The 22,708-nt window shown below is 51.5% G+C and overlaps 1 protein-coding gene and 1 gene segment (V, D, J or C); both read left to right on the forward strand.

The window, feature by feature from the left end:
- The window catches only part of LOC117978456 (immunoglobulin lambda variable 6-57-like), a 38,756-nt gene extending 16,288 nt beyond the window's left edge, over positions 1-22,468 (forward strand). Inside the window, 2 exon segments of the V gene segment in view lie at positions 8,361-8,530; positions 21,087-22,468. Coding sequence covers positions 8,368-8,530; positions 21,087-21,457 — 534 coding nt within the window.
- On the forward strand, positions 12,166-13,134 carry LOC129395015 (glutathione hydrolase 5 proenzyme-like). Its single transcript, XM_055105635.2, has one exon. It carries the CDS (start codon positions 12,431-12,433, stop codon positions 12,797-12,799), a length of 369 nt encoding a protein of 122 aa, XP_054961610.1. The 5' UTR covers positions 12,166-12,430; the 3' UTR covers positions 12,800-13,134.
- Positions 22,469-22,708: the final 240 nt, after the last annotated feature.

The following is a 22,708-nucleotide window of genomic DNA, read 5'->3' on the forward strand; positions in this document are numbered from 1 at the left end:
GTTGGACACATGGATGAGTTGGGTTTTTTTGTTGTTGCCCAGGCTGGAGTACAGTGGCACTATCTCAGCTCACTGCAGCCTCTGCCTCCTGTGCTCAAGTGATCGTCCCCCTCAGCCTCCCAAGTAGCTGGGACCACAGGCATGTGCCACCATACCCAGCTAATTTTTTTGTTTATTTTTGTAGAGATGGGGTCTCTCTATATTGCCCAGGCTGGTGGTGAACTCCTGGGTTCGAGCCATTCACCCACCTCGCCCTCCGGAAGTGCTGGGATTATAGGCATGAGCCACTGCGCCTGGCCGTGGATGAGTTCTTATTCACCTTCCTGTCGGCCTCCACATGAAGCTCCCCAAACCTTGTCCTCTTTGGCCTTGTAAAAATATATATAATTAAAAAATTAAAGGCAGGGTCTCTCTATGTTGCCCAGGCTGGTCTTGAACTCCTGGTCTCAAGTGATCCACCCACCTCGTCCTCCCTTAGTGCTGGGATTACAAGATTAGAGATGCCAGCTGTCAGGTGGCTAGGTAGATTCAGTGTAAAGTCCTAGAAGACGCATTTTAGTAAAAACAGCTAGCCACCTGACAGCTGGCATCCATCCATTCAGTGAAGATTGTTGGGCACTGTGGATACTGTGGAGGAGGCAGCAGTCGCAGCTGGCCTGCAGAGTGAGATGCAGTGCCGGAGGGCTTCAGGAGGAGGTGGCATTGTGATTGGTGTCTGAAGAGTGTCTCCATGATAATGGAGTCAGTGCAAAGTCCCAAAGACCGGGAAGGAGCAAGGGGAAAGGATGGTTCATATCCAGCTGCCCCACTCCAGAAAAAAAAAAAGGAGGAAAGGACGGGTGCCAGCAAGGTAGGACAAGGGGGACCTCTGGAGTGTTTTTTTTCCAGTGGGGGAGGGATGTGCTCAGATGTGCATGCCAAGCGCCTGGGCTGCAGTAGGGAAACAGCAGAGGGGCTGGGACCTGTGATTGGGAGTCTCCAGGTGAGAGGGGTGGCCTGTGGGGACTGGGGATCAGGTGAGGCTGGGAGTGGGGTATAGAGGTGGGAGCAGCTGGACAGGCCCAGTGAGGATGCAGGGGCAGCTGCCCAGGGCTAGACTCTGGCTGCCCTGGTGGTAGGAGGTCTGGGGAGGCAGCTGCTTAGCTCAGGCTTGGGCACGTCCATCTGGTGTGTCTGAAACATAAGCCAGCAGGGCGCAGACTCGTCAGTGAGAGCATTCCTGAGCCCAGTATCCAAGAAGCAAGGGAGGTCGGGAAGGTGCTGCTATGAGGCAGGGGGAGGTCCCCAGAAGTCCAGATGAGAGCATGGCGTGCGTGGAAAGTGCTGCCCAGTTTTGGCATCAGTGAAGTCACAGGGGGCTGTGTGTGAACAGGTGTGCTTGGGCATGTCACCAGGGAGGCCTTGAGACATGAGCGGGTTCGGGTTGGCTTTCCTGGAGACCAGGACGTGGGATAGTGTCGGGGCTGAGGCATGGACAGTCTTCCTGCACCCCCAACCCCTCCTTGGAGCTTTCAGACACTGCAGATAATTACCAGGTGATGTGATAAATACTACCTGTGGAGGGTGCCTTGGGCAGGGAGGACAGGGCGGCCAGGAGGGGTACCCTTTGGGCCCCTGCTCTGAGCTGCTCATCAGGAAAGGTGAGAAGCTCCTACAGGCCTGGTGTCAGAGCCTGGTGAGACCCTGTGAGGTCTTGAAAGTAGCAGATGCTCCCTGCAGTCTGTGTGTGGCCGTCTCAGGGAATCCACCCAGTAACTGTTGTAGTTATCCCTGCTCTCTAGGTAGGAGACTGAGGCCAGGAAGGGAAAGGCTGCTGTGATACCCACAATATCAGTGGCTGGGGTTGAGTTTGAACCCAGGGACTCTAGGACCCATGCCTCTGCCATCCTGCCTCTGAGTTTGGGAGTTGGACTTGTTCCATCAAGTGCCAGGCCAGCCTTGCTGCTGGGTGCTCCCAGGCATTCACAAGCTGACAATTCTGAAGGGCCCACGCACTTGGCCATGCTTCAGTCTGTGTCCTCACATCACAGGTGGGTGCTGGAATAACAAATGCTGCAAATGGCACTGGGGGTGTTGGCCAGGCTCTGGGGGCACAGGAGCTCTGCCCATGCCCACAGTTGGCCTGTGCTGATGTCCCTCCATCACAGCTGAGTGGCACCAGCCCTTCCATTGAGCTGAAGTCTTCCTCCCATTCCTTCAGTGTGGTCTTTGTGGCTCAGAGAATTTGTGGCCAGGCACAGGATCTGGGGTGGCCCCTGTTTCTCTGCTCTGTGGCCTTTGACAGTGGGCAGGATCTGAGGCCAGGCCCACCTGCAGCAGGTGTAACAAAGAGGCAAATTGGTGCTTAATGTTGGGAAGAACTCGCCAACCAAACACAGTCCCACTATCTTTGGAGGTAGTGAGCTCCCCATTGGGGAAGGTATGTAAGCTGACCTTTCTGGGATGCTGGAAGATCAGAGGGCAAACACTTGAGATTCCGTGATCCTAATATTGACTCCAATGCTATGATGCTTGGATTTGAAGTCAGTTCTATTTAGCCAGTTTACCAAGTGTCTCCTTGGTGCAGGACACCAGGAGACACAAAATGTCCTGGATAATATTGGGTTTCTGGCTCCCAGGGGTCCCTGAGATGTTGTTCCAGTGGTTCTGGAGTATGGGCCACGCACAGCTTGCATCTGGACCCATCCGCATTGCTCGCTCATTGTGAGCCTCATGACTGCAGTTGAGGATGTCATGCCCCCATGCGCCCCCCAACCCCACCCTGCCATGGCCTTCACCATGGCCCACTCAGGGCACGAGGATTTCCGGGTGATTCCTGTGGTCAGCTTCCTGGACCTGACAGTGGGGTGGGGCTGCAATGAGACGCCAGTTGCAGGAAGTGGTTTGCACAGCCTTCCTGGTGTCATGGGTCACTGTCTGGCCGAGTGGCTTTGGGCAGGTTCCTTCCCCTCTCAGCCTGCAGGTTCCTATGCCAGGAGCTCTCTTCTTGCCCCACCAGGGCCTTGTTTTCCCAGATACAGAGGTGGGGCAGATCCCAGCCCGTTGAAACAGACAAGGTTTTGGAGGCCACATTGGGCCCATTTCTCAGAGGGGCAGTGTGGCTGGGTGCTGAGCCAGGCACTGGACTGGCCCCTTGAGCCTCCTGTGAGGCTGAGGCCCCCGAGGCACTGTGGGCTGCTGGTGCCAGTACACAGGAGTGATAAGGAGATGAAAGTCACTAGGATGGTGGGGCGGCATCCCCGCCGGGCTGTGTTTGCAGCTGCCCCTGGCTGGAGGCCAGCTTGGCCCTGGAACGCTCCTCAAGGAACAAGGACACAGAGAGCCAACTCAGCCAGCCTCCACCTAGCACCCCAATCAGCACTCCCTTCTTCCCATGACCCCTACCCTCTGCCCGGCTCCTGAAACCGGCCAAGGAGCTAATGGACACCCACCAGGGTCTTAATGAGTGAGCCAGGGTTAATGGGTTACTGGGCCCGGTGACACATTGACCAGCCTCCCAGGGCTCTCAAAGTCCAGACTGGCCTGGCCTTGAAGGTCTTAGCTCGGCCACCTCCTTTTCCAGCTTTGACACCTCGGGGCTCAGGACGGGCCTAGGGTGGTCAAGAGGTCCCCTGCAGCCCTCACTTCCTGGAAAAGGCTCCATTTCCTGGCCTTCAGGCTCAGGTGGTTCCTTCTGCCTGTCAGGTCCTCCCCAAATCCAATCCCACCTCCAGCTGGATTCCCAAGGCCCCTATTCTGGTGTCTGCCCCTCCCGTAGGGCTCTTCCCCCTGGGGTGACCATACTGTCTCATGCCCAGCCAGGTCAGGGCTCCTTGAGAGAAGAATCTGGAGGGGCCAGGATTTGATGAGAGAATGAATGATGGAATGAAAGAAGGAATGTAAGCGTGCACCTTGCTGAGAGTGACAATACTGGCAGGCTGCAGACCATGTGTGGACCTCGATCTGAGGGCTGAGAGGCTTGGGCCTGTCAGCCCTGTGGGGGCACCCACCCCATCTCATTGAATGGGGCAGAGCAGGTGAGGGTGTGATGGATGGATGGGCCTCGTCCCCCTGCTCCCACTGTCTGGGGTCCTCTGTCAGCCTGTCTTGTCAGACCCCTGAAATTGGGGGTTGAGGAAGGACCCTCCTGGATCATGTGACTCCCTTCAGTCCAGGTGACCAGGGTCCTTGGAGTGACATCTCTTAGAGCCCCACCTGTAGCTCTGCAAGCTGGGGAGAGGGCCTGTTAGGAGAGGCATCCCCTGCCCTGGGGTTGTAGAGGTGAACTAGGCTCCTTAGACCTTGTGGGGCCTCAGATGCTTACATCTCCAGCCCCTCCTGGCGTGGGCATCTGGCTGCAGCCCAGCTCTGTGGCCCCATCTCCCAGGGAACCTTTGGTCTAATCTGCCTTCCACTGAAACCTGGCCTCATTCAGCCCCACCAAGGCCGTCAGAGCTCAGGTCTCTCATTCAGGGTTTGAGACCCCACCGGACTCAGACCTGCAGCGGTCCTAGATCACACAGCCCCAGGGATGGGACCAGCAGCCAGCCATTGTCCCACCTGCAGCAGTTCTTGTGCCTTTAATGCCTCTCCGGCACCGCACTGCCCACCCCCATGCTGCCTGGGGAGGTGGGGAGGAGAGGAGCTGGGTCACAGCGGGGAATCTTAGCTTGGTTTTAGTGTGCTGCTGGACGACCAGATCCAGAGTCCGGTGAGCCAGTGAGTGAGGGCAGCTGGCTGTGGCCCAGCGCTGTGTGACCCGGAAGAGCCACTCACCCTCTCTGAGATGCTGGACATCATAGGTGGGGAAGCTCAGGCCAGGGGACTCCCAGGAGTGTCTGGAGGCCTGAGTCCCATTCTCAGCTCTGCCGTGTGCTTGCTGTGCTCTAGAGGAGTTCCTCTTCCTCTCCGAGCCTCGGTTTATGCACCTGTGCAGTGGGAGTGAGTTGCACTTTGGGGTGAAGGGGGAAACTCACATGGGCACATCCTGCAGAGGGATCCCACAGAAGGGGAGAGCCCTGGGTTCTCTATCCAACTGCGTCTGGGCTAGGGGGGGCCTCTGTTTCTTGGCTAAGTGGGTTTGAGAGAGGTATGCCGGTGGGTGAGGGAGGGCTGGGGCAGAGTCACCTGACTTATTCGAAGAAGCCCTTGAGAGAGCCGTGGCTTCTTGGAATTGAGAGGGAAGAGTGGGCCAGACGCAGTGGTCATACGTGTAATCCCAGCACTTTGAGAGGCCAAGGCGGGCGGATCACGAGGTCAAGAGATCGAGACCATCCTGGCCAACATGGTGAAACCTCCTCTCTACTAAAAATAGAAAAATTAGCTGGACTTGGTGGTGCGTGCCTGTAATCTGCGCTACTCGGGAGGCTGAGGTGGGAGAATCACCTGAACCCGGGAGGTAGAGGTTGCAGTGAGCCGAGATCGCGTCACTACACTCCAGCCTGGGCAACAGAGTGAGACTCTGTCTCAAAAAAAAAAAAAGGAGGGGAGAGTGCAGCATGAAGAAACAGACCCAGGAGGATCTGGCAGCCCTGAATGGGGGTGGGGGGTCAGCTCTGGAGTAGAGCCAGAGCTGTGATGGGGTTGGGGGACCCTGTGTCCTTGGGCCATGCTTGCCTCACTCCTGGGTTCTGTTTGTGGCTGTGGATTGGGGTGGGGCAGGGCCGGGTGTGCGAGGGGTCATTGCCCAACTCCAGGGGGCGCCTGCCACCTCTCAGCTATATATATGGGGATATATACATAGTTCTTTCAACAGGTTTCCAGCAGGTAGTGGTTATTAAATCTTACTGAAGGGGTGTTTTTTCTAATTCTCAACACTGCACCGCACGGGTAGACAGCGTGGAAGATGGATTCCAACTCCAGGTCTGGGTAGTAAGCGTCCAGTCCAGGGATGTAGACAGGCCTGGAGAAGCCACAGAGATCTGTGCGTTCTCATACCCAGGGATAGTGACTCCATTCTGGGGGCTGGCAGGGTAAGGGGTGGGTGGGTCCTGGGCTTACCCGCAGGTCTGCAGACCTCCTGGGGCCAGCTGACCTCGGTAAATCCCTTTTGTCTAAGCTTCAGTTTCCTGCCTGTGAATGGGGTTGGGGCTGTGCTCTGGTTTCACCCTTGTGGCTCTGGGGTTGTGGTGACAAAGCCATCAAGCTGGGTTGAAGGATTAACCAGGAAACTTCAGACTGGCTGCCATGTCTATCTCTTCCTCATACTCCTCTCTCTGCTGCATCCTGGGAAGCTGCTCTGCTCAGCCTAGATTAGGCTCAGTTGTGTGTGTGCGCACGTGCTTGCACGTGTGTTGGAAGTGGGTGGTACTGACACCAGAGTCAGTGTCTCTGGGTGAGTGAGGCTTGCACATTTCTGGGGACAGGGAACTCACTACCTTATGTGCCCAGGACAAGAGCTGTGAGGTCTGCAGAAGACTTCTAGGCCAGCCCCTGCAGTCTTTCCTTGGGTGACATGGCTTCCCCAGACCCGCTTCCCCCTAGGTGTCCTCTCTGCATTCAGGGGGTAGAGGGCTGACTGGGACAAAATGTGACACACTCAGCATGCGAGGAGAAGCCTCCTTCGTTCTGTAGGCCCTACCTCTGTTGACATGGCCTTTGATAAAGTGCCTCCCATCCTGTCTCCCCTCTCTGGAATCCTCAGCTGCTGCCAGGCTTCAGCTGTGCCCCATCAAAGGCAGCTCTGTCTCCCTACTTTCCCCAGCCCAGGGTTTTCCTTTTGGGGTCAGCTGCGGGGGTCTGAGCCATCCTTTGCGCACTCAGACTTTCTTCCTGCCCACCTGCTGCTGTGAATCCCGCCTGTCTTATATGCTCTCAGGCAGAGAGGACACTGCTGAGCAGGCCGGGGCAGGGGACAGAGCCCTGTGGCTCTCCACTTTAGACCCCTCCTGGCTGACTGCCATGGAATGCAGCCACTTAGCAGGGCCAAATCCCCTGATGTTCCTGTTGGCTGTCTAGCCTTCAGGGACAGGTCATGGGGCCTTGGTTCCTGCCCTGTCATCTTCCCAGTCACCCTGATCTTCAGGGGGAGGAATAGCCAGGGTAAGGGCTTGGTCATAGCACCTCCACCCTAGGGCTATTGAGGATCTCACAGTTGTGTGTCTGGTGGGTTCTGTCCAGAGCCCATTTGAGAGCAGTGGATGACAGGACAGGCCTATGTGACCCAGGCAGGCAGCAATATTGGGTCAGCCTTCATGTCCCCTTCTGTCAGCTGGGGCAGCCTGGAAGCATGATTGTGGGGTAGGTGTTATGGGCACGGAATAAACCTCAGGTGGAGGCTGCAGGGGCTCTCCGGCACTGTAGGCACAGCAGCCCCAGGAGCAGGGGAGGAAGCCATGACTCAGGGAGCCTCTGGCCCATATCCTTGGCAGATAAGGGCCGCAGGGGAATGGGCAGAAGTGTCCAAGGTCCCCTGGGCTGGGCCCGCGGCTGTTCCTGGCTCAGACTTCTTGGTGGGCTGGTCAGAAACATGTAGTAACTTGGGGCAGTTACCAAGTGGCCAAGCGTGCACTGCTGGGCTGTGTGAGCTTGGGCCAGCTCAGGCCCTCTCTGGGCCCTGCCTTTCTGGGCTGTTCAGGTGGTTCCTTGGGCCTGGGGTGCTAATGTTTCTGGATGGGCAGCAGAACCAGTCTGCACTCAGGGCCCCAGGCCATGTTCCCGGAACACACCTTTGGCATTGACAGCAGCGTGTGGTGAGGCCCCTTAGGCTGGGTTCTGGTCTAGTGCCAGGGGCGCCACTATCCACCGCCTCCAGAGCCATCTCTGCGACACTGGCTGTGCGTTCAGATGTTCTGAACAGGGACAGGGAGAGCCAGAGAGGGAACCAGCCTGGGGCTCACTGGAGGGGTTCGTGGGCAGACAGCGCCCTTTGGAGGGAACCGAGCCTGGGACGTGGGAACCCTATTCCCCGGCTCACAACACCTCCCACCCGGGGCCCTCCCAGGGCTGCATGAAGTTTAGTCACCTGGTGACAGGCTGAGTTACCGTGCAGAGTCACTGTGTGCCTCCTTGCTGCTGTGACGTCAGCCTCCCCATCCTCCTGGCTAGGCTGGGCCTCTGTGAGAGGCCTGCCTGTCCTGCACCCTGTGTAGATGCCTTCCACTGTCCCCCAGGGCTGCTGGGCACCCCCTGGCTGGCCTCTTGTCCCCTCTGGGACTAGGTAAGCTTATGGGTTCTCTGGCAGCTCCTGCTCCTTCCCTGCCTCTGCTCCTCCTTGGAGGCGCCCACTCCCAGGACTGGACAGCATGCACACGTTCTGGGAGGAGGGAAGGAGACACTGGGCTTGTGTTTCTGAGGCCTGACTTTAGACTGTGCTCTGTTGGGGAGGTGCCAGGGAGTGTCTGAGGCTGGGCCTGACCCTGCTCATTGCCCCGTGGATGCAGCAGAGCCATGAAGATGAAGTTAGTGGTGCTGGGTCTGCTGGCCGTGGTCCTGGTGCTGGTCATTGTTGGCCTCTGTCTCTGGCTGCCCTTGGCCTCCAAGGAACCTGACAACCATGTGTACGCAAGGGCTGTGCAGCTGCGGATGCCAAGCACTGTTCAGAGATTGGGAGGTAAGCAGGGCAGGTCATGGGGGCATGGGCCCTGGAAACTGGGCAAGTGGACCTTGGCAATACCTTAGCCTCTCTGAGACTCAGTTTCCCCACATGTAAGCAGGCTGCCTGGGCATGGGGTGTCCGAGGTGCATAGAGCCACCTGTTCTTTGCTTGGACTGTCTCAGTAGCCTCTGGGTAGGGGACGGTGACCCCGAGAGCAGGGTGTGGGTCTCCTAGAGCCCAACAGGGCCCTTTTTTTCAGTTCTAAACTGCACTTTCAGTTTATGCACTTTTCAGTGGATAAACTGCACTGTTTTGTTGTTTGGTTGTTATTTTTACTTGTTTCTCTTTTTATTTTTAGTTATTTATTTATTGTGAGATGGAGTCTCGCTCTTTCGCCCAGGCTGGAGTGCAGTGGCGAGATCTCAGCTCACTGCAACCTCCATCTCCCGGGTTCAAGTGATTCTTATGCCTCAGCCTCCCAAGTAGCTGGGATTACAGGCATGTAGCACCATGCACAGGTATTTTTTTTTTCCCGAGACAGAGTCTCGCTGTGTCACCCAGGCTGGAGTGCAGTGGCGTGATCTCACCTCACTGCAGCCTCCACCTTCCAGGTTCAAGTGATTCTCCTGCCTCAGCCTCCTGAGTAGCTGGGATTACAGGCATGCATCACCACACCCGGCTAATTTTTGTATTTTTAGTAGAGATGGGGTTTCACTATATTGATCAGGCTGGTCTTGAACTCCTGACCTCAGGTGATTCACCCGCCTTGGCGTCCCAAAGTGCTGGGATTACAGGCATGAGCCGCCACACCCAGCCGACTTTTATCTTTTTAGTAGAGACGGGGTTTCATCCTGTTGGCCAGGCTGGTCTTGAACTCCTAACCTTAATTGATCCACTTGCCTCAGCCTCCCAAAGTGCTGGGATTACAGGCATGAGCTACCGCACCTGGCCTTTAGTGATGATTTCTGAGATCTTGGTGCGCTCATCACCCAAGCAGTGTACACTGTACCTAGTGTGTAGTCTTTTATCCTTCATCACCCTCCCCTCCCACTCTTCCCCTTGAGTACCCAGAGTCCATTATATCATCCTTTTTTTTTTTTTTTTTTTTGAGATGGAGTCTCACTCTGTTGCCTAGGCTGGAGTGCAATGGTGTGGTCTCAGCTCACTGCAACCTTCTCCACCTCCTGAGTTCAAGTGATTCTCCTACCTCAGCCTTCCACTAGCTGGCATTACAGGCACCCACCACCATGCTTGGCTAAATTTTTTTGATATTATTCATAAAGCCAGGGTTTCACCTTGTTGGCCAGGCTGGTCTTGTACTTCTGACCTCAGGTGATCTGCCTGCCTTGGCCTCCCAAAGTGCTGGGATTACAGGCATGAGCCAGCATGCTGGACCCCATTATATCATTCTTTTTTTTTTTTTTTTTTGAGATGGAGTTTTGCTCTTGTCATTTAGGCTGGAGTGGGGTGCAATGGTGCAGTCTTGGCTCACTGCAACCTCCACCTCCCGGTTCAAGAGGTTCTCCTGCCTCAGCCTCCCGAGTAGCTGGGACTACCCACGTGTGCCAGCATGCCCAGCTAATTTTTCTGTTATTAGTAGAGACGGGATTTCACCATGTTCTTCAGACTGGTCTCAAACTCCTGACCTTAGGTGATCCACCCACCTCAGCCTCCCAAAGTGCTGGGATTACAGGCATGAGCCACCGCGCCCAGCCCATTATATCATTCTTATGTCTTTGCATCCTCATAGCTTAGCTTTGGTATAAAACTGTTTTGGAATTATCATCCTTGGCTACTAGGATCAGTGATAAGGGTGACACTAGTCTGAGGCTGGACAGGCCACTCCTGGGCAGATGTCTTTGCAGAAGTATTTTTTGTGTAAGGTTGTGATGGCCTTTGTGTAATGTTGTGAGTTGTGTTTTTGAGGCAGGGTCTTGCTCTATCACCTGGGCTGGAGTGCAGTGGCACTGTCAAGGCTCACTGTAGCCCCAACCTGCTGGACTGAAGCAATCCTCTCACCTCAATCCTCTCACCTCAGCCTCCCAAAGTGCTGGGATTACAGGCATGAGCCACTATACCCAGCCGAGAATGGGGCACTTGTGCAGGAGAGTCCTCTCTTCATGGCCTTTCCCTGGCTCTATTTTTCAGAGTTGGTTTTTGTTTTTTTGTTTTGTTTTGTTTTGAGATGGAGTCTCGCTCTGTTGCACAGGCTGGAGTGCAGTGGCAGAATCTCGGCTCACTGCAACCTCTGCCTCCTGGGTTCAAGCGATTCTCCCACCTCAGCCTCCCCAGTAGCTGGGATTACAGGCACCCACCATCATGCCTGGATAGCCTGGATAACTTTTGTATTTTTGTAGAGATGGGGTTTCACCATGTTGGTCAGGCTGGTCTTGAACTCCTGACATCAGGTGATCCACCCGCCTCAGCCTCCCAAAGTGCTGGGACTACAGGTGTGAGCCACCGTGCCTGGCCGCAGCTCTATTTTGACAATTTTCACAGCCTCTTCCCACTTCCGGTGGCTGCCAGCATTCCTTGGCTTGTGGCTGCCTCACTCCAGTCTCTGTCTCCATGGTCATACTGGTTTCTCCTCTGCTGTGTATCCTCTCCTCTGTGTGTCTGTCTTACAAGGACACTGTGGTCACATTCAGGGCACATCTAGATAATCCAGGATCATCTCCTCCTCTCAAAATCTTTAACATACTTTAGGCCAGGTGCGGTGGCTCATGCCTGTAATCCCAGCACTTTGGGAGGCTAAGGAGGGTGGATCACTTGAGGTCAGGAGTTGGAGAACAGCCTGGCCAACACAGTAAAACACCATCTCTACTAAAAATACAAAAATTAGCCAGGCATAGTGGTGCATGCTTGTAGTCCTAGCTACTCAGGAGGCTGAGGCAGGAGAATCGCTTCAACCTGGGAGGTGGAGTTTGCAGTGAGCCGGGATCGTGCCACACACTCCAGCCTGGATGATAGAGCAAGACTCCCTCTCAAAAAACAACAACAACAACAACAACAACAACAAAACACACACAGACGCAAAAGGCCGGGCATGGTGGCTCATGCCTGTGATCCCAGCACTTTGAGAGGCAAAGGCAGGCAGATCACTTGAGGCCAGGAGTTTGAGGTCAGCCTGAACAACATGGTGAAACCTCGTCCCTACTAAAAATACAAAAAAATTAGCTGGGCATGGTGGCGAACGCCTGTAGTCTCAGGGGACTGTGGCACAAGAATCACTGGAACCTGGGAGGCGGAGGTTGCAGTGAGCTGAGACACGCCATTGCACTCCAGCCTGGGCAACAGAGTGAGGCTCTGTCTCAAAAAAAAAAAAAAAAAAAATCTTTAACATACTTTTCCACTTAAGGTATTAGTCACTCTTGTGCTGTATAAGGTAATAGCCACAGGTTTTGGGAATTAGGATGCGGGTGGATCTTTCTGGGGCGGGGGGCAACTTTCAACCCATTACATAGGGTGACCCCAACCTGTGTCCCAACCCCTCTCCAGGGTTCAACTTCTCAGCAGAGTCTGTGGCCAGGCCTGAAGGGAGGGTGAACATGTACCACCACCTTGTGGAGACGCTCAAGTTTGTCAGGGGCAGAGGTGGAGGCTGGGGGACCCTCAAAGCCACCTGAAGCTCCAGGTGAGGTTGCTGAGGTTGCTGGGCTGGTGGGCCGTCCTCCTCCCTGGCTCAGGACTTGGCATGAAACGAGGGTCAGGCCTGGTAGGGGGAAGTTGGAGGGATATGTATGTGGTTCTAGGCCAGGGCAGGACTGAAAGGGATCCTGGGGTGGCAGGTACAGGGGTCAGGTGCAGGAGGGGCACCATATCTCAAAGGACCTGGAGGGTGAGCAGAGTCTAGACCTAGCCTGGGCTTGAGGGAGGCCTGGCCACAAGGTAGAGGACAGACTGGAGGTGGCCCCCATGGGAGCTGAGCTCATCCTGCCCTTGGTTCTGCGGATCCCGCCTGGCCCCTCACTGACTGACCCTGCCGCCTGCCCACCCACCCCAGAATGCCTCCTGGGACCTGCTGGGGGAGACCCTGGCCCAGCTCATCTGTTGATCGATGGCCGGGGGAACCACCAGCTCAGCCACTACAGCTTGGCCGGGGCTTGGGGCCACGGGACAGGCATGTCCCATGTGTCTGTGCTGAAGGAGGATGTCAGCGCCGTGGCTGCCACCAGCATCATCAACACACCGTGTGCGGGTGTGGGGGGGAAGGTGGATGGCTTCATTCCTCCTCTCCTAGACCTGCACTCCCCCAGCCCCATGTCCCCTCACTTGTCCCCATAAGGCAGCACCTTGCTTTTGCCCTTTTTCTCCTCCTCTATTTCAAAAGAGGCTCCCACCCCTCACATCGCTGGCTGGAAAGGCTGCTGCTGGGGTGGCCCTGAGCCAAGATTTACCTGGGAATGGGAGGCCTCACTCAGAAGGGTGCCCTGATATGGGGGCACAGGTGGGTCTTTGGGGACCCCTCCTGGGTGGTGCCAGGGAGAGAATAGCGGCTTCAGCATGCTTTGGGGCAGCTGTAAAACGAGGGGGTCCTGCAGAGCATGCAGGGCAAGTGGTGTGTGGTGGGAGCCCCGGGTCCTAGCCCAGGCTCTGCCTCCATGGCTGCAGCTTTGGAGCGATGTATTCACCACGGACAGGCATCATCCTCAACAACGAGCTCCTGGACTTATGTGAGTGATGCCTCCGGGGTTCCGGCACCACCCCCTCACCTGATGAGAACAAGGCTTCCCACCCGGGGTGCACAAGGGCCCCCCACCAGGGGAGAGGAGGGAGGGGGCTGGGCTGGGGTTGCATGCTAACCCCTGGATGGGTCACTGCACTCGCCAAGACGCTGTTTGCTCAGCAGTGAGTGGAGACAGGGTGGGTGGAGCTCCCGGAAGGTGCTGGCCCCCAGTTCCAGGTGAGCGTACCCCATCCATGGTGCCCTCTGTCTTGATCAACAAAGCCCAGGGGTTGAAGCTAGTGATTGGCGGGGCTGGCGGGGAGCTCATTGTCTCTGCCGTGGCCCAGGTGAGTCTGGGGCTCCTGGCTCGAGTGCCTCCTCTCTGGGCAGCATACTGTCTGACTCTCTCTGGAGTGGGGATGTGAGGGCTGATGTAGGGTAGCAGGGTACTCCCTTTCTCCCTGCAACCCTCCTCTCTCCCCCAGGCCATCATGAACAAGCTGTGGCTTGGCTTTGACCTGAGAGCAGCCATTGCAGCCCCCATCCTGCATGTCAACAGCAAGGGCTGTGTGGAGTACAAGCCCAACTTCAGCCAGGTGAGGCTGAGGTCCAAGCTGGATGCCTAGGGCAGAGCCCACTCCCCAAATCCATGCTGCTCAAAGCCACCTGGGAGGAACTCAGTCACTGAGATTCTTAGGCCAGGTACACTTCAACTTTGGGGGCCATAGGATTTGGGGACCTTGATGGGTGAGGCTGTCAGTGGCCTCCAGGCCAGTTCTGTGGCCTCTAAGACAGAGAGCAGGGTGTTGTCTACGCTGCTCCCAGGCTGAGGATCTCAGCACCTTGGTCTCTGGTCTGTGGTTGATGCCATTTTTCAGAAGTGAGTTTTCCTGGCTGAGGCCTCTCAGACTCTCCCTCATGGTGTCTTTTTCCTTGTGTGATTTGTAACTTATATTTGCAACTTTATTTGTAAAAGAGGTTGTTTTTCCTGTGGCAGTCTGTAAAGTGATTTTCTTCTGGGGTACTAGGGCATTGGTGCTAATTTTTACTCTGTCTCTGTCTCTCTCTCTCTCTCTCTCTCTCTCTCTCTCTCTCTCTCTCTATATATATATATATATATATATATATAATTTTTTTTTTTGAGACAGCATCTCAATCTGTTGCCCAGGCTGGAGTGCAGTGTTGTGATCACAGCTCACTACAGCCTTGACTTCCTGGGCTGAAGTGATCCTTCCTCCTCAGGCTCCCAAGGAGCTAGGACTACAGGTGTGTGCCACTGCACCTGGATAGTTTTTCTTTTTGTGTTTTTCATAGAGACAGGGTCTCTCACCATGTTGCGTAGGCTGGTCTTGAACTCCTGAGCTCAAGCAATCTTCCCACCTTGGCCTCCCAAAATACTAGGATTATAGGCGTGAGCCACCATGCCCAGCCTACAAACATTTTTTTGATTCCCCACAGAAGCCCATGGTGCAGCTCCAGGGGCTGAATTTTCCTGGCTGACTCCCTCTCCATCCTTAGACAGAGACTCAGCTTCCTCAGAGCATCTTTGGGTTGATGGATGCCCTTTGTTAGGATCTATTTAAAAGATTGATAGCGGCCGGGCGTGGTGGCTCATGCCTGTAATCCCAGCACTTTGGGAGGCAGAGGTGGGTGGATCACGAGGTCAGGAGTTTGAGACCAGCCTGGCCAATATGGTGAAACTTCGTCTCTACTAAAAATACAAAAAAGTTAGCTGGGCATGGTGGCGCATGCCTGTAGTCCCAGATACTCAGGAGGTTGAGGCAGGAGAATCACTGGAACCCAGGAGGCAGAGGGGGCAATGAGCCGAGATTGTGTCACTGACTCTAGCCTGGGCAACAGAACGAGACTCCATCTCAAAAAAAAAAAAAAAAAATTACACAATTTATAAATTGCGAAAGGAGTCTTTTTTAAATTCTTTTCTTTCTTTCTTTCTTTGCTTTTTTTTTTTTTTTTTGAGACAGGGTTTGCTCTGTCATTCAGCTGGAGTGCAGTGGTGCAATCATGGCTCACTGCACCCTTAACCTCCTGGGCTCAAGCCATCCTCCTGCCTCAGCCTCCCAAGTAGTTGGGACTACAGATGTGCAACATCACACCTGGCCAATTTTTAAAATTTCTTGTAGAGACAGGGCCTCGCTATGTTGCTTAGGCTGGTCTTGAACTCCTGGTCTCAAGCCATCCTCCCTCCTTGGCCTCCCAAAGTGCTGGGATTACAGGCTTGAGCCACTATCCCTGACAGGATTTATTCATTTTTTTTCTCCAACTTGTATTTTAAGTTCACGGGTCCATGTGCAGGATGTGCAGGTTTATTAAATAGATAAACATGTGCCTTTGTGGTTTGCTGCACAGATTAACCCATCACCTAGGTATTAAGCCCAGCATCCATTAGCTACTCTTCCTGAAGCTCTCCCCCATCCCCTGACTTACTTTCCTTCCTTCCTTCCTTCCTTCCTTCCTTCCTTCCTTCCTTCCTTCCTTCCTTCCTTTCCTCCTTTCCTTCCTTCTTTCCTTCTTTTCTTTTCTTCCTTCCTTCCTTTCTTTTCTCTTTTTTTCAGAGTCTCACTCTGTTGCCCAGGCTGCAGTGCAGTGGCACGATCTCAGCTCACTGCAACTTCTGCCTCCCAGGTTCAAGGAATTCTCCTGCCTCAGCCTCCCAAGTATCTAAAATTACAGGGATGTGCCACCACACCTGCCTCATTTTGTGTTTTTAGTAGAGACGGGGTTTCACCATGTGGCCAGGCTGGTCTTAAAATCCTGACCTCAAGTGATCCGCCTGCCTTGGCCTCCCAAAGTGCTGGGATTACAGGTGTGAGCCACAGTGGCACTTTTATAAAGGGTTACAGCCTGCAGGGTGGCCATCCGCCACTTTCAAAAGCATAGCCTCTGGCAGAAACCAGAGTCAGGCCCAAAAAACCAGCAAGGAGCCGGTTTTTTGAAATGATCAACAAAATTGATAGACTGCTAGCAAGACTAATAAAGAAGACAAGAGAGAAGAATCAAATAGACACAATAAAAAATGATAAAGGGGAGATCACCACTGATCCCACAGAAATACAGACTACCGTCAGAGAATACTGTAAACACCTCTATGCAAATAAACTAGAAAATCTGGAAGAAATGGATAAATTCCTCGACACCTACACCCTCCCAAGACTAAACCAGGAAGAAGTTGAATCTCTGAATAGACCAATAACAGGCTCTGAAATTGAGACAATAATTAATAGCTTACCAACCAAAAAAAGTCCAGGACCAGATGGATTCACAGCCGAATTCTACCAGAGGTAGAAGGAGGAGCTGGTACCATTCCTTCTGAAACGATTCCAATCAATAGAAAAAGAGGGAATCCTCCCTAACTCATTTTATGAGGCCAGCATCATCCTTATACCAAAGCCTGGCAGAGACACAACATAAAAAGAGAATTTTAGACCAATATCCCTGATGAACATCTATGCAAAAATCCTCAAGAAAATACTGGCAAACTGAATCCAGCAGCACATCAAAAAGCTTATCCGCCATAATCAAGTGGGCTTCATCCCTGGGATGCAAGGCTGGTTCAACATATGCAAATCAATAAACGTAATCCAGCATATAAACAGAACCAAAGACAAAAACCACATGATTATCTCAATAGATGCAGAAAAGGCCTTTGACAAAATTCAACAGCCCTTCATGCTAAAAACTCTCAATAAATTAGGTATTGATGGGACGTATCTCAAAATAGTAAGAGCTATTTATGACAAACCCACAAAGTATCATACTGAATAGGCAAAAACTGGAAGCATTCCCTTTGAAAACTGGCACAAGACAGGGATGCCGCATCTCTCTCACCACTCCTGTTCAACATAGTGTTGGAAGTTCTGGCCAGGGCAATCAGGCAGGAGAAAGAAATAAAGAGTATTCAATTAGGAAAAGAAGAAGTCAAATTGTCCCTGTTTGCAGATGACATGATTGTATATTTAGAAAACCCGATCATCTCAGCCCAAAATCTCCTTAAGGTGATAAACAACTTCAGCAAAGTCTCAGGATACAAAATCAATGTTCAAAAATCACAAGCATTCCTATACACCAATAACAGACAGAGAGCCAAATCATGAGTGAACTCCCATTCACAATTGCTTCAAAGCGAATAAAATACCTAGGAATCCAACTTACAAGGGATGTGAAGGACCTCTTCAAGGAGAACTACAAACCACTGCTCAATGAAATAAAAGAGGATACAAACAAATGGGAGAACATTCCATGCTCATGGATAGGAAGAATCAATATCGTGAAAATGGCCATACTCCCCAAGGTAATTTATAGATTCAATGCCATCCCCATCAAGCTACCAATGGCTTTCTTCACAGAATTGGAAAAAACTGCTTTAAAGTTCATATGGAACCAAAAAAGAGCCTGCATTGCCAAGTCAATCCTAAGCCAAAAGAACAAAGCTAGAGGCATCATGCTACCTGACTTCAAATTATACTACAAGGCTATAGTAACCAAAACAGCATGGTACTGGTACCAAAACAGAGATATAAACCAATGGAACAGAACAGAGCCCTCAGAAATAATACCACACATCTACAACTATCTGATCTTTGACAAACCTGACAAAAACAAGAAATGGGGAAAGGATTCTATATTTAACAAATGGTGCTGGGAAAACTGGCTAGCCACATGTAGAAAGCTGAAACTGGATCCCTTCTTTACACCTTATACAAAAATTAATTCAAGGTGGATTAAAGACTTAAACGTTAGACCTAAAACCATAAAAACTCTAGAAGAAAACCTAGGCAATACCATTCAGGACATAGGCATGGGCAAGGACTTCATGTCTAAAACACCAAAAGCAATGGCAACAGAAGCCAAAATTGACAAGTGGGATCTAATTAAACTAAAGAGCATCTGCACAGCAAAAGAAACTACCATCAGAGTGAACAGGCAACCTACAGAATGGGAGAAAATGTTTGCAATCTACTCATCTGACAAAGGGCTAATATCCAGAATCTACAAAGAACTCAAACAAATTTACAAGAAAAAAACAACCCCATCAACAAGTGGGTGAAGGATATGAACAGACACTTCTCAAAAGAAGACATTTGTGCAGCCAACAGGCACATGAAAAAATGCTCATGATCAGTGGCCATCAGAGAAATGCAAATCAAAACCACAATGAGATACCATCTCACACCAGTTAGAATGGCGATCATTAAAAAGTCAGGAAACAACAGGTGCTGGAGAGGATGTGGAGAAATAGGAACACTGTTACACTGTTGATGGGACTGTAAACTAGTTCAAGCATTGTGGAAGACAGTGTGGCAATTCCTCAGGGATCTAGAACTAGAAATACCATTTGACCCAGCCATCCCATTACTGGGTATACACCCAAAGGATTATAAATCATGCTACTATAAAGACACATGCACACGTATGTTTATTGCGGCACTATTCACAGTAGCAAAGACTTGGAACCAACCCAAATGTCCATCAATGATAGACTGGATTAAGAAAATGTGGCACATATATACCATGGAATACTATGCAGCCGTAAAAAAGGAGGAGTTCATGTCCTTTGCAGGGACACGGATGAAGCTGGAAACCATCATTCTGAGCAAACTATCACAAGGACAGAAAACCAAACACCACATGTTATCACTCACAGGTGGGAATTGAACAATGAGAACACTTGGACACAGGGTGGGGATCATCACACACTAGGGCCTGTTGTGGGGTGGGGGTAGGGGGGAGGGATAGCATTAGGAGATATAGCTAATGTAAATGACGAGTTAATGGGTGCAGCACACCAACATGGCACATGTATACGTATGTAACAAACCTGCGCATTGTGCACATGTACCCTGGAACTTAAAGTATAATAATAATAATAAAAAGAGTCAGCCCCCTAGCCTGGCAGTGCTGCTCTACAGGCACCCTCAGCCCTGATCCCTCCAGTGCACCTAGGGGACACAGTTTACAGGACTGAGTCAGTGGGACACCCTGTTCCTTTACACTCCCAGTCATGGGCTCAGATTCTGCAGTTGTCTCACTGCTGGAGGGAGGAGCCTGCATCAGTCACCCTCAAAGAAGACATGAAATTATTTCACCTGTAAAGGCAAGAAACTGTTCGCAGCACTGGGGGCAGGCTTGGGGAAGACGAGGTTTGTGAGGATGTTGAGAATTCATGCAGCTCATCCTTCAGCCCTATAGCTTTCCAGAGAAGTGTATAATGGGGGTCACTAGGCATGTGAATAACTGATTTGGTGAAAGATGCCACTTCAGATCAAAAGTGCATTTCCCCTTCCCCAAGGTGTCAGCAACACTGAAACATATTTGACTAACTTTATAGAGGAAGATTAAGATAGAGGATGAGAGAGACATAAGGCCTCAGGAATATCTTAGCTGATAGAAAGCCTGCTGGAAGCTGCATTTCCAATATGATTAGACTGATTGAAAACCTTGAAACTAAACACTTCCAAAGGAGACTGGGACCCATTTCTCCTGAGAATGACAACACAAAAAATAGTAGAGGAAACCAACAAACCAAAAGCAGACACTGTTTCAGATCTATTGAAAATCCTCAAGATAGTCTCATAATATAATATTCAAAATATCTAGGATACAATTCAAAGAAACACTTGTTATATCAAGAAGTAGAAAAATTCACCATTTGAATGAGAAAAGGCAATCCAGACATCAATGCTGAGATGATTTAGGGTTGAAATTACCTGACAGATATATTGAAATCAGCCACCGTAAAATCCTGTTGATGAGCAGTTTCAGGCATTCTTGAAACAAATGAAAAAGGATAAATTCTCAGAAAAAGTAGAAGTCATAAAATCAAACTAAATATAAATACAAATAAAATAAATGAAAAATTTAAAAATACCTCTCTGGAGAGACTCAAGAACAAGTAACTATGAAACTAAAATCCACGCATTAGAGAAGACACTTAACACTGTTAACTAGAGAAGCACAAACCATAGTTATCACAGCCCAGCAGGGCGAGCAATCGGTCTGCTCAGAAGTGAGAGGCCTGAAAAAAAACTCCTGGTGTCCCTGATGGTGAAATCTGGCCCCTGATCCCAGGGTTCCTCCCTCTTCGTGCACGGAGGGCTAGACCTAGCAGTGAAGGGTTCCCAACCTCACCCTATGTGGCCCCTCCAGAAGGCAGAGCCCATTCTCGCTGATATTCCCGATCTCCAATAACACAAAGTGAAAGAGAATGTCTTAACCAGAGTACTGAGTCTTGGCCTATCTGAACATATTTCAAAGTTTAAATGTACAGTGAGCGTAGGATGCTGAGCAGAGGCCCCCTGGACAGTGGCTGGAGTTGGGAGCAGTGCAGGATGGAAGGACAGGTCAGGGGCCCTGAGCACGAGCACCTGCACCTGCACCTGCACCTGCACCTGCCCAGGGTGGACATGACTACCGCATCCACCAGAGGGCGCTGTGGTCTAAGCAACTCATCAGAGCTCCCCAGATCCTCTGCTGTTTTCCCTCCACTTGCTGGTGTTTCTGTGCCCTCCAGATGGTGTTGCTCCTCCCCCTTCTACGGCCTTTCCACTTTTCAGCCATAACCTTGTCTGAGGTCAAAGGAGGGGGTTGTGCAACCTCCAGAAAGGGAGAAATTTGCATGGAGCCCTCCCACTCTGAGGATACGCGTGACAGATAAGAAGGGCTGGTGGGATCAGTCCTGGTGGTAGCTCAGGAAGCAGAGCCTGGAGCATCTCCACTATGGCCTGGGCTCCACTGCTTCTCACCCTCCTCGCTCACTGCACAGGTGGCTGCCTGCAAGGAATTCAGGGAGCGTTCCTGGATGTCACCTGGGCTGATGATCTGTTCCTCCTGCCTGGGAACCAGTCTTCATCTCTCCCCACTGATCTCTGTGTTGCTCTCTTCTTGCAGGTTCTTGGGCCAATTTTATGTTGACTCAGCCCCACTCTGTGTCGGAGTCTCCGGGGCAGACGGTCACCATCTCCTGCACCCGCAGCAGTGGCAGCATTGCCAGCGACTATGTGCAGTGGTACCAGCAGCACCCGGGCAGTGCCCCCACCACTGTGATCTATGAGGATAACCGAAGACCCTCTGGGGTCCCTGATCGGTTCTCTGGCTCCATCGGCAGCTCCTCCAACTCTGCCTCCCTCACCATCTCTGGACTGAAGTCTGAGGACGAGGCTGACTACTACTGTCAGTCTTATGACAGCAGCAGTTATCACACAGTGCTCCAGACCCATGGGGAAGTGAGACAAAATCTCCCCAGAATGTCCCTACCTTGATCTGCCCTCAGCCTGTCCCCACCAGCGAGGGCTGCATTTTCCTGTCTCCTGCTTGAACTTTGGAGGTAAAATTTTCTGTTCATAGTTTCTGTATTTTCTTTCCAAAACACAAACATTTTCTCCCCAGTCTTGACGGGTGATCCTCTAATCCCTTTGTGATCACTGCATGGAACACACGTAATTCAAAACTGTGTTTCTAAACATCGGCGCTATTGACACTGTGGGCTGGATCATTCCTTGTGATGAGGGAAGCTCTCTGCATTACAGTTCATTTAGAAACAACTTTTGTGTCCATAAGTCAGACGCCAGTAGCAACCTGCTCCCTGTTATGACAAAAATAATATATCACTATTTCTGTATATGTCCAGGGAGGGGTCACACTAGTTTGAGAACAGGAGAATGTAGAAAAGCTGCATCTGTCAAGAAGGCTTTGGCAAGGAATCCCATTCGTACCATTCAGCTGGACATGAGGCTGGAGGCATTAGCTCTCTGCTTCTGCTTTCCCATCTGGTAGGAAAACAGGTGCCTAGAACTCAAATTACGGTTTCATGGATGGATAATGTTCTACGCAAAATGGGGTCAGACAACCTATTACCTATTCAGATGGAATCTTCTCTCACTCACTGTGCAGTTTAACTTTTGGCAAACTAGACGTCCCATAAATACTTTAAATTTTTACAGAAAGTTCATGAAAATACATAGACCCCCATCTTTATTTATTCTTCCAGGGAGTACTTTTCAAGCATAGGATACAAAGATGAATAATAATCTAACACAAGTTCTTGTACCCTCGGAGTTTAGTTTTTAGAATATATGAGACAATAAACAAGAGCAGTGACCGAGCTGAGTGGACAATGATGTCCTTCCTTTTCCCATAGGGCTGGATCAAATTTGGTCCCACCTCTACTTTCATGCCCTCGAACGTACAGTGTCCAGTATACCCCCAGTAACTGCATGTGGATGTTTACATTTAAATTATTTGAATAAGATTAAAAATTATATTTCTCAGTCCCACTGGCTGCGTTTCAATTATGTCATTAACTCATGTGACCCGTGGTTCCCATGCCAGAGAGTGCAGATGCAGGACATTCCCATCATGGCAGAAGATCTTACTGGACGGTGACTTAGCACAACTTTACCTCTGTTTCCTCACCTTCAAAATGGGAATAAAGTAAAACTCTAACTTGTAACGGGCAACACCCCTCTTTGTTGGAAATGCATGTTGTGCCTTCTCACCCTGCTGTCCTCAGG

Source organism: Pan paniscus, chromosome 23, assembly GCF_029289425.2.
Source record: "Pan paniscus chromosome 23, NHGRI_mPanPan1-v2.0_pri, whole genome shotgun sequence".
NCBI classification, from domain to species: Eukaryota; Metazoa; Chordata; class Mammalia; order Primates; family Hominidae; genus Pan; species Pan paniscus.